This window comes from Argopecten irradians, chromosome 3 (assembly GCF_041381155.1).
Source record: "Argopecten irradians isolate NY chromosome 3, Ai_NY, whole genome shotgun sequence".
NCBI classification, from domain to species: Eukaryota; Metazoa; Mollusca; class Bivalvia; order Pectinida; family Pectinidae; genus Argopecten; species Argopecten irradians.
In genome coordinates, this window is record NC_091136.1 from 64,124,324 (window position 1) to 64,136,485 (window position 12,162).

General features: G+C 30.3%; 1 protein-coding gene across 1 annotated transcript in view; it reads left to right on the forward strand.

The window, feature by feature from the left end:
- LOC138319347 (exportin-1-like) overlaps nucleotides 1-11,780 on the forward strand; it is a 28,981-nt gene extending 17,201 nt beyond the window's left edge. Inside the window, exons 18-23 of the mRNA XM_069262433.1 lie at nucleotides 7,196-7,318; nucleotides 7,431-7,578; nucleotides 7,829-8,056; nucleotides 8,212-8,374; nucleotides 8,713-8,809; nucleotides 8,930-11,780. Coding sequence (XP_069118534.1) covers nucleotides 7,196-7,318; nucleotides 7,431-7,578; nucleotides 7,829-8,056; nucleotides 8,212-8,374; nucleotides 8,713-8,809; nucleotides 8,930-9,076 — 906 coding nt within the window. The 3' untranslated portion in view covers nucleotides 9,077-11,780. The remainder of the gene's footprint in view (nucleotides 1-7,195; nucleotides 7,319-7,430; nucleotides 7,579-7,828; nucleotides 8,057-8,211; nucleotides 8,375-8,712; nucleotides 8,810-8,929) is intronic.
- The last annotated feature ends 382 nt before the right edge of the window (nucleotides 11,781-12,162 follow it).

A 12,162-nucleotide genomic window follows, 5' to 3' on the forward strand; every position in this document is an offset into this window, starting at 1 on the left:
AATTTGATTTATTTTAATTACTTTGCTATTAATAATTTGATTATTATTAAGATATCTTTTCTAAAAATAAATTCACACCAAAATTCTAAAAAAAATAATACCGTTTTCCTTTTTAAAAACGTGAATATTAGTAAAATCCTGAAATTCAATACCTCCGGATCTACTATTACAATACACCCAAAATGGCGGACATTACGATTGCAAATCTTGTGACATCCTTCCGATATAGATAGGCCTATTAAACATTAAAAACGTGAGTAAATCATTTACAGTTGTAAGCAGTATTTGTTTTTGAAGTAGTGCTCACTAGCTGTAGTCATAAAACTTATTGAAAGGCCAGCTGATTGTTTTCTAGGCTGCCGATCGGCTGCTTGACTTCAGCTTACGTAATACACAGACCTGAAAGTGACACCACAAGCCAAGGTGGAAATAGCCCAAGGCTGCTAATTAGGGCCACTGGGGTGTTGGTCAGGGGGTCAGGGAGTGGTCACACTTCTTTTGTTTACTTAATTATCAAGCCACTACCTGGTATTTGGTAATTTAGTAGAAGTGTACTGGGAACAAACAGGGCACGGCGTTAGGTCAAAGGGGCATGGCGTCAGGTAAAAAGGGCACGGCGCGGCGCCATGCTAATCGGGGCTGTGGGAAACACTATAAATAATACAATAAATAAGTATTACAAAACAACATTGGTGGAGGAGGATGTGATGATTCCTTAAATAATACAATAAATAAGTATTACAAAACAACATTCCTTAAATAATACAATAAATAAGTATTACAAAACAACATTCCTTAAATAATACAATAAATACGTATTACAAAACAACATTGGTGGAGGAGGATGTGATGATTCCTTAAATAATTCAATAAATAAGTATTACAAAACAACATTGATGGAGGAGGATGTGATGATTCCTTAAATAATTCAATAAATAAGTATTACAAAACAACATTGGTGGAGGAGGATGTGATGATTCCTTAAATAATTCAATAAATAAGTATTACAAAACAACATTGGTGGAGGAGGATGTGATGATTCCTTAAATAATTCAATAAATAAGTATTACAAAACAACATTCCTTAAATAAAACAATAAATAAGTATTACAAAACAACATTGGTGGAGGAGGATGTGATGATTCCTTAAATAATTCAATAAATAAGTATTACAAAACAACATTGGTGGAGGAGGATGTGATGATTCCTTAAATGATACAATAAATAAGTATTACAAAACAACATTGGTGGAGGAGGATGTGATGATTCCTTAAATAATTCAATAAATAAGTATTACAAAACAACATTGGTGGAGGAGGATGTGATGATTCCTTAAATAATTCAATAAATAAGTATTACAAAACAACATTGGTGGAGGAGGATGTGATGATTCCTTAAATAATTCAATAAATAAGTATTACAAAACAACATTCCTTAAATAAAACAATAAATAAGTATTACAAAACAACATTGGTGGAGGAGGATGTGATGATTCCTTAAATAATTCAATAAATAAGTATTACAAAACAACATTGGTGGAGGAGGATGTGATGATTCCTTAAATAATTCAATAAATAAGTATTACAAAACAACATTGGTGGAGGAGGATGTGATGATTCCTTAAATAATTCAATAAATAAGTATTACAAAACAACATTGGTGGAGGAAGATGTGATGATTCCTTAAATAATTCAATAAATAAGTATTACAAAACAACATTGGTGGAGGAGGATGTGATGATTCCTTAAATAATACAATGAATAAGTATTACAAAACAACATTCCTTAAATAATACAATAAATACGTATTACAAAACAACATTGGTGGAGGAGGATGTGATGATTCCTTAAATAATACAATAAATAAGTATTACAAAACAACATTCCTTACATAATACAATAAATAAGTATTACAAAACAACATTCTTTAAATAAAACAATAAATAAGTATTACAAAACAACATTGGTGGAGGAGGATGTGATGATTCCTTAAATAATACAATGAATAAGTATTACAAAACAACATTGGTGGAGGAGGATGTGATGATTCCTTAAATAATTCAATAAATAAGTATTACAAAACAACATTGGTGGAGGAGGATGTGATGATTCCTTAAATAATACAATAAATAAGTATTACAAAACAACATTCCTTACATAATACAATAAATAAGTATTACAAAACAACATTCCTTAAATAATACAATCAATAAGTATTACAAAACAACATTCCTTAAATAAAACAATAAATAAGTATTACAAAACAACATTCCTTACATAATACAATAAATAAGTATTACAAAACAACATTCCTTAAATAATACAATAAATAAGTATTACAAAACAACATTGGTGGAGGAGGATGTGATGATTCCTTAAATAATACAATGAATAAGTATTACAAAACAATTCCTTAAATAATACAATAAATAAGTATTACAAAACAACATTGGTGGAGGAGGATGTGATGATTCCTTAAATAATTCAATAAATAAGTATTACAAAACAACATTGATGGAGGAGGATGTGATGATTCCTTAAATAATTCAATAAATAAGTATTACAAATCAACATTGGTGGAGGAGGATGTGATGATTTTTTAAATAATTCAATAAATAAGTATTACAAAACAACATTGGTGGAGGAGGATGTGATGATTCCTTAAATAATTCAATAAATAAGTATTACAAAACAACATTGGTGGAGGAGGATGTGATGATTCCTTAAATAATTCAATAAATAAGTATTACAAAACAACATTGGTGGACGAGGATGTGATGATTCCTTAAATGATACAATAAATAAGTATTACAAAACAACATTCCTTACATAATACAATAAATAAGTATTACAAAACAACATTCTTTAAATAAAACAATAAATAAGTATTACAAAACAACATTGGTGGAGGAGGATGTGATGATTCCTTAAATAATACAATGAATAAGTATTACAAAACAACATTGGTGGAGGAGGATGTGATGATTCCTTAAATAATTCAATAAATAAGTATTACAAAACAACATTGGTGGAGGAGGATGTGATGATTCCTTAAATAATACAATGAATAAGTATTACAAAACAACATTGGTGGAGGAGGATGTGATGATTCCTTAAATAATACAATAAATAAGTATTACAAAACAACATTGGTGGAGGAGGATGTGATGATTCCTTAAATGATACAATAAATAAGTATTACAAAACAACATTGGTGGACGAGGATGTGATGATTCCTTAAATAATACAATGAATAAGTATTACAAAACAACATTCCTTAAATAATACAATAAATACGTATTACAAAACAACATTGGTGGACGAGGATGTGATGATTCCTTAAATAATACAATAAATACGTATTACAAAACAACATTGGTGGAGGAGGATGTGATGATTCCTTAAATAATTCAATAAATAAGTATTACAAAACAACATTGGTGGAGGAGGATGTGATGATTCCTTAAATAATTCAATAAATAAGTATTACAAAACAACATTCCTTAAATAATTCAATAAATAAGTTATTACAAAACAACATTGGTGGAGGAGGATGTGATGATTCCTTAAATAATTCAATAAATAAGTATTACAAAACAACATTGATGGAGGAGGATGTGATGATTCCTTAAATAATACAATAAATAAGTATTACAAAACAACATTGGTGGAGGAGGATGTGATGATTCCTTAAATAATACAATGAATAAGTATTACAAAACAACATTCCTTAAATAATACAATAAATAAGTATTACAAAACAACATTGGTGGAGGAGGATGTGATGATTCCTTAAATAATTCAATGAATAAGTATTACAAAACAACATTGGTGGAGGAGGATGTGATGATTCCTTAAATAATTCAATAAATAAGTATTACAAAACAACATTCCTTAAATAATACAATAAATAAGTATTACAAAACAACATTCCTGAAATAATTCAATAAATAAGTATTACAAAACAACATTCCTTAAATAATACTATAAATAAGTATTACAAAACAACATTGGTGGAGGAGGATGTGATGATTCCTTAAATAATTCAATAAATAAGTATTACAAAACAACATTGGTGGAGGAGGATGTGATGATTCCTTAAATAATACAATAGATAAGTATTACAAAACAACATTGGTAGAGGAGGATGTGATGATTCTTTAAATGATACAATAAATAAGTATTACAAAACAACATTGGTAGAGGAGGATGTGATGATTCTTTAAATGATACAATAAATAAGTATTACAAAACAACATTCCTTAAAAAATACAATAAATAAGTATTACAAAACAACATTCCTTAAATAATACAATAAATACGTATTACAAAACAACATTGGTGGAGGAGGATGTGATGATTCCTTAAATAATACAATAAATAAGTATTACAAAACAACATTGGTGGAGGAGGATGTGATGATTCCTTAAATAATACAATAAATAAGTATTACAAAACAACATTCCTTAAATAATACAATAAATAAGTATTACAAAACAACATTGGTGGAGGAGGATGTGATGATTCCTTAAATAATTCAATAAATAAGTATTACAAAACAACATTGGTGGAGGAGGATGTGATGATTCCTTAAATAATACAATAAATAAGTATTACAAAACAACATTGGTGGAGGAGGATGTGATGATTCCTTAAATAATTCAATAAATAAGTATTACAAAACAACATTGGTGGAGGAGGATGTGATGATTCCTTAAATAATACAATAGATAAGTATTACAAAACAACATTGGTAGAGGAGGATGTGATGATTCTTTAAATGATACAATAAATAAGTATTACAAAACAACATTCCTTAAAAAATACAATAAATAAGTATTACAAAACAACATTCCTTAAATAATACAATAAATACGTATTACAAAACAACATTGGTGGAGGAGGATGTGATGATTCCTTAAAAAATACAATAAATAAGTATTACAAAACAACATTCCTTAAATAATACAATAAATACGTATTACAAAACAACATTGGTGGAGGAGGATGTGATGATTCCTTAAATAATACAATGAATAAGTATTACAAAACAACATTCCTTAAATAATACAATAAATAAGTATTACAAAACAACATTGTGGAGGAGGATGTGATGATTCCTTAAATAATTCAATAAATAAGTATTACAAAACAACATTGGTGGAGGAGGATGTGATGATTCCTTAAATAATACAATAAATAAGTATTACAAAACAACATTGGTGGAGGAGGATGTGATGATTCCTTAAATAATTCAATAAATAAGTATTACAAAACAACATTGATGGAGGAGGATGTGATGATTCCTTAAATAAAACAATAAATAAGTATTACAAAACAACATTCCTTACATAATACAATAAATAAGTATTACAAAACAACATTCCTTACATAATACAATAAATAAGTATTACAAAACAACATTGGTGGAGGAGGATGTGATGATTCCTTAAATAAAACAATAAATAAGTATTACAAAACAACATTGGTGGAGGAGGATGTGATGATTCCTTAAATAATACAATAAATAAGTATTACAAAACAACATTGATGGAGGAGGATGTGATGATTCCTTAAATAAAACAATAAATAAGTATTACAAAACAACATTGATGGAGGAGGATGTGATGATTCCTTAAATAAAACAATAAATAAGTATTACAAAACAACATTCCTTACATAATACAATAAATAAGTATTACAAAACAACATTCCTTACATAATACAATAAATAAGTATTACAAAACAACATTGGTGGAGGAGGATGTGATGATTCTTTAAATGATACATTAAATGATTATTACAAAACAACATTCCTTAAATAATTCAATAAATAAGTATTACAAAACAACATTGGTGGAGGAGGATGTGATGATTCCTTAAATAATACAATGAATAAGTGTTAGAAAACAACATTCCTTAAATAATACAATAAATAAGTATTACAAAACAACATTCCTTAAATAATACAATAAATAAGTATTACAAAACAACATTGGTGGAGGAGGATGTGATGATTCCTTAAATAATTCAATAAATAAGTATTACAAAACAACATTGATGGAGGAGGATGTGATGATTCCTTAAATAATACAATAAATAAGTATTACAAAACAACATTGGTGGAGGAGGATGTGATGATTCCTTAAATAATACAATGAATAAGTATTACAAAACAACATTGGTGGAGGAGGATGTGATGATTCCTTAAATAATACAATAAATAAGTATTACAAAACAACATTGGTGGAGGAGGATGTGATGATTCCTTAAATAATACAATGAATAAGTATTAGAAAACAACATTCCTTAAATAATACAATAAATAAGTATTACAAAACAACATTCCTTACATAATACAATAAATAAGTATTACAAAACAACATTCCTTAAATAAAACAATAAATAAGTATTACAAAACAACATTCCTTAAATATTACAATAAATAAGTATTACAAAACAACATTGGTGGAGGAGGATGTGATGATTCCTTAAATAATACAATAAATAAGTATTACAAAACAACATTGGTGGAGGAGGATGTGATGATTCCTTAAATAATTCAATAAATAAGTATTACAAAACAACATTGGTGGAGGAGGATGTGATGATTCCTTAAATGATACAATAAATAAGTATTACAAAACAACATTGGTGGAGGAGGATGTGATGATTCCTTAAATAATTCAATAAATAAGTATTACAAAACAACATTCCTTAAATAAAACAATAAATAAGTATTACAAAACAACATTGGTGGAGGAGGATGTGATGATTCCTTAAATAATACAATAAATAAGTATTACAAAACAACATTCCTTAAATAATACAATAAATAAGTATTACAAAACAACATTGGTGGAGGAGGATGTGATGATTCCTTAAATAATTCAATAAATAAGTATTACAAAACAACATTGGTGGAGGAGGATGTGATGATTCCTTAAATAATACAATAAATAAGTATTACAAAACAACATTCCTTAAATAATTCAATAAATAAGTATTACAAAACAACATTGGTGGAGGAGGATGTGATGATTCCTTAAATAAAACAATAAATAAGTATTACAAAACAACATTGGTGGAGGAGGATGTGATGATTCCTTAAATGATACAATAAATAAGTATTACAAAACAACATTCCTTAAATAATTCAATAAATAAGTATTACAAAACAACATTATTTTTGTCTAGGTTGCAGAGAATTTCATCCCGCCTTTATTAGACGCTGTGTTACTTGACTATCAAAGAAATGTTCCAGCAGCCCGAGAACCTGAGGTTCTGAGTACAATGGCTACCATCGTCAACCGGCTGGAGGTGAGGATTATTTTAGATAATCTTTTTGATTTCAATAAGTTGGTGACTACAGAACAGATGAAATAAGACCGACTTCTGCCTGTATAATTTGATGTACTCATTTGTTGTACAGAACCACATCACAAAGGACATCCCCCAGATCTTTGATGCTGTGTTTGAGTGTACACTGGATATGATCAACAAAGACTTTGAAGAGTTCCCTGAACACAGAACAAACTTTTTCCTTCTCCTCCAAGCTGTCAACTCGCACTGCTTCCAAGGTTTGATATTTATAGTTTATACTTTATAATCATCAACAGAATTAAGATTTTTGACAGGAAATTCAAATCTAAACCTAAAAAATTCATTTACACTGTAATTTACATTTCGTAGTTTCTATTCAATGACCCTTGTATATATTCACAAATTCAAACAAAGTTGCCATCTGTTTGTTAAGTCAAGTAACAATTTCTGTTAATGAGATTTTTGTCAATGTTTATTTTGTGATAATTGAAGATTTGTGCTTTCCAGCTTTCTTAAACATCCCTCCAGCACAGTTCAAGTTGGTTTTGGACTCCATTATTTGGGCCTTTAAGCACACGATGAGGAATGTAGCAGACACTGGCCTGGACATTCTATATGTGTTACTTCAGAATATTGCCAATGAGGAGGCTGCTGCCCAGAGCTTCTATCAAACCTACTTCACTGATATCTTACAACATGTGTTTTCTGTTGTGACAGACAGTTCACACACAGCAGGTAAATCAGCTAATTTTCCATTATTCCTATCTTGCTATAGGCACCTGAGTATCTGTAATTTAGTTTCAAATTAAATAAAACTGTTCTTTGAAAAGTTATTTTTCCACTAAAACTAGTTTTAGGCATATTAAAATGTGTTGAAATATGTGTTGTAGGTTTGACAACACAAGCCACAATTCTAGCGTACATGTTTGTACTGGTGGAGACGGGCAAAGTCACTGTGGCCCTTGGTACAAGTTCATCATCATCACAAAATGTTCAATACATACAACAGTTCCTCCTCAATCTTCTAAAAGCAGCTTTTCCTCATCTCAATGAGTAAGTATTCTATAGGGTCCTTGTGCCCCAAGAACTGTGTCCAAATATTGTCTGTAACATTCTGATTCAATATATTGTAAATATGATGATAATCATATTGGTCAATGCAGTTCTATAATTATCTCTGATACATTTCCATGAATACCAATCTCTATATATATATATCACTTCTCAAAGAGTTCTGTAATAAAACCTATCTTGTTGTGTATACTGATAGACCTAATAGTGAAGCAGTGTAAGAGATCTGATCAAATGACATCTGTTGTCTGAGGTATCACTTCAGAGAATGTTTTATACTAGATTTGAAATGAAAAATTAAGTTTGTTTTTGTTTTCAAGGCCACAAATCCGTGTGTTTATTGAGGGCGCATTCAGCTTTGACAGAGATATCCCAGCCTTCAAGGAGCATGTTCGAGATTTTCTGGTACAAATCCGGGTAGGTTGAGTGCTTTGCTGTATGAAGTAATTAATAAGCTGATAAGCCTGTCCATTTTTTATTTAAAGTAATATTCTAGCAACAATGAAGTTCTTAACCAAGTATCATTTTTAATTTCAGGAGTTTGCTGGTGAGGATAACAGCGATTTATTCCTGGAGGAGCGAGAAGCTGCTATCAAACAAGCAGCTGAAGAGAAACGTAAGGTACAAATGGCTGTCCCTGGTATTATAGGACCTCACGAGATACAGGAAGATATGCAGGATTAAATCTGCCGAGGATTACTCTCGCTCTTCTGAATCTCTGCTACACAGGGAACACTGTCTGCTTGGGCAGAACCTTGGTCAAGCTATTGAGCTAGTTCAAGGTGTGGACAGCCACAGGACAAAAACGTGGCTCATACGGCTGTCCATCTTAGCACTCTCACCTGAATGTCAGCTACTGATATATGAGTTGCTATACTTGTACAAAACAGTACTTTGTGAGGACATGTTAAACATGACAGCTACACTAAGTACCGGAGGTACACAAACATTGGAGGATTGAATGTCTCCTCACGTCAAGTGTTGGTAATGGACAACCTGTCAAGCGAGGTGTTTTAATCTCGGCTTAGTGCTTTTTAACAGTCAAATCTAGTGTTGGACTGGATGCATGTGATGTATGGAGTAGATGATTAGAGAAATCTGGTTTGTGTTATCAAGTTCAATACTTGATGCATGATTTGCTACAATGGTATGTTATTATATGCAGCATTTACTTTTTTTTTTAATGAATACGCAACTAAAGTCTTGGGTACTGGTGAATAACTCGCCACCCTATTGTGTTTTAAATGGTCTTATCACAGGAGGTTGCAATACTTACAGGACACCTTGTCTGCTTGCCTTTATCCAACAGAAATCATTGTGAACTTGTTGAACTTAAAGGAAAAAATAACTAGAAGTAAAACTGATTGCTAAAATTCAACAATGTTGATCTCTGTAGACGAAGAGTAAATACTGACCGGACTGAACAATTTCTATGTACACTGTAGTTCAATTTATCTGTACACAATACCAAAACATAATTTTGATACGCACGAGAATAAAGAACTCTAAAGCAGTTCAATGATATTTTAGGAAGGCAGCCATAATGTTTTTGCTGATCTTGCCTGGGGTGAGACTTCTCTAGACAGATAAAACTATTCCACCAATACAATAAGTAAAAAAAATTCACATTTCATAGTTCAATTTAAATCACATTTCATAGTTCAATTTAAATCAATGTTATTTTCATTAAAATTAAGAAATGGATGAAGATGTAGACTTGATTCTTTCCAGTTTATGGGTGGTACTAGACTGCATTGTGTGAAATTTCACCATACTACTTAACAAGTCTTGATGTAAAATAGATAAGGACTTTTTAGTACATTGACCACAACAAACATGTTTTTTATTCTAGTTTGGAGGACATCGTGATAATCATTTCATTTATGTGATAGCTTCAATCATGGCAAAATTGCTACATGAGTGTTTGCATTTGACATATGTAATTGTGTTCTTTAGAAACTATTGGCAATCCTTGTATATATGTGACGTAAAGGACTGGCATTCAAATTTAGCAGCACATATTTTTTGAGAGAATTTCACACATCTTTCATGTGATTATTTATATTTTGTTAAAAAATCATATGAATCATTAAATAATGAATATCTAAACACTCTGTTGTCTTGCTTTTCATGAAGACATATATCCTGTGAATATGTAGAAACAACATTTTCAGATGTGGATCTCTCTCATTATTATTATGTAGAATGGATTTACAAATAAGATGATTTGCATATCTTTAATTTTGTTGAGTTTCATGTGCAAGGTAGTACATGTCTATGAGTTTCTGTAAATCAAAATTATCCTATAATTCTATATATGTGTTTACACTGGTCTCTTGTTACTTTATTAATGAAGTAATAATTGAAATCCACCTGTTAATTCAAATAATGCACTCATTAATCATTTCTTAATCTAGATTTGCTTATTTTTTCATTAGTTCTCCCAGAGGACAACTAAACATGTTCAATGGCTCATTATAAACTGATATTTCAATTGTCTAAGGCATGACATTAAGCTTAAAGAGCCGAAATGTATCTAAACACATCTCTTACTGACATGACATAACTAAATTGAGGAAATGATATACATAATGGCATTATCTTATCATTTCTTATCATTGCATCTCTATTAAGTCGTGTGCATTTTGTGTTACTAGAAGTTTTGATACATTTAACATTTATTGCCTGAATTAGCCAACTAAATGTTTTGCTATTTAGATATGAAATTATGATCTTATGTGAAACATCCCATAATTGAATCACTAGGGACCATATGTTTGAGGATATGAGTTGCCAAGGTAACTTCATCCTGTACGTATATGTGTTTCTGAAAACTTCTCCTTCCATTAGTAAGGTCAGTCCATTAGTAAGATCTCGTTGGATATTAAGCAACTGCTAATGGCATATATTCAGATTATTCAGAATGTAATTATTGCATATTTCACAACCCTGTCTTAATTGGTATTGGGACGCATCATGATAATTTGTTATAAAATTGTGACAATATTTTGACACTTTGAAAGTATGTTTATGCCTTTTTGATTGAAAGCTTCTGAAATAGATTAAATTGCAATATATTTTACCCAACTATTTATTTAAATGGTGCACTTCAAAAGTTGTACTCTGAAAAACTGACTGTAAAGCAAGTAATAATCCAAATTGACATGAAATATGATGTAACCTCCTGCCCTTATATATTGATAGAACATCTCCTTTCCTAACATTACAGTTCACTGTGGTAAATGATGTATTGCCTTATTACAACAAGGTCAAATATATCACTCATGTTCCTTGTTTATTGTTTATTGAAAGCAAAAGTTTTACAATTCAAATTTTCATTTAATAAAATGTTCAATAATTGTGAAAGAAATTAAAATATCAAAATATTTCTGATGTTTTATGTTCTATTTACCATAGGCTTGAACTCATCCATTCCTCACCAGTCTTCATTTTTAAGTCATCTGACCCGAAGGGTCAGGATAACCTATTGTCATCATGTACCGTCCGCCGTCCTCTGTGTGTAAACTTTTCATTCAAACAACTTCTCAATAACCCAAAGGCTCAGGATAATGATATTTGGCCTGTGGTATGCTGGGATGAAGGGCTACCAACTTGATAGCCCTTCATATTGATCTTCATTCAAGGTCACAGAGGTCAAATAGGCTAAAATCTTTAAACGACTACTTGTGAATAACTAAAAGGCCTAGATACATGATATTGAGCATGTGGCATGCTGGGATGAAGGGCTACCAAGTTTGTTCAAATGAATG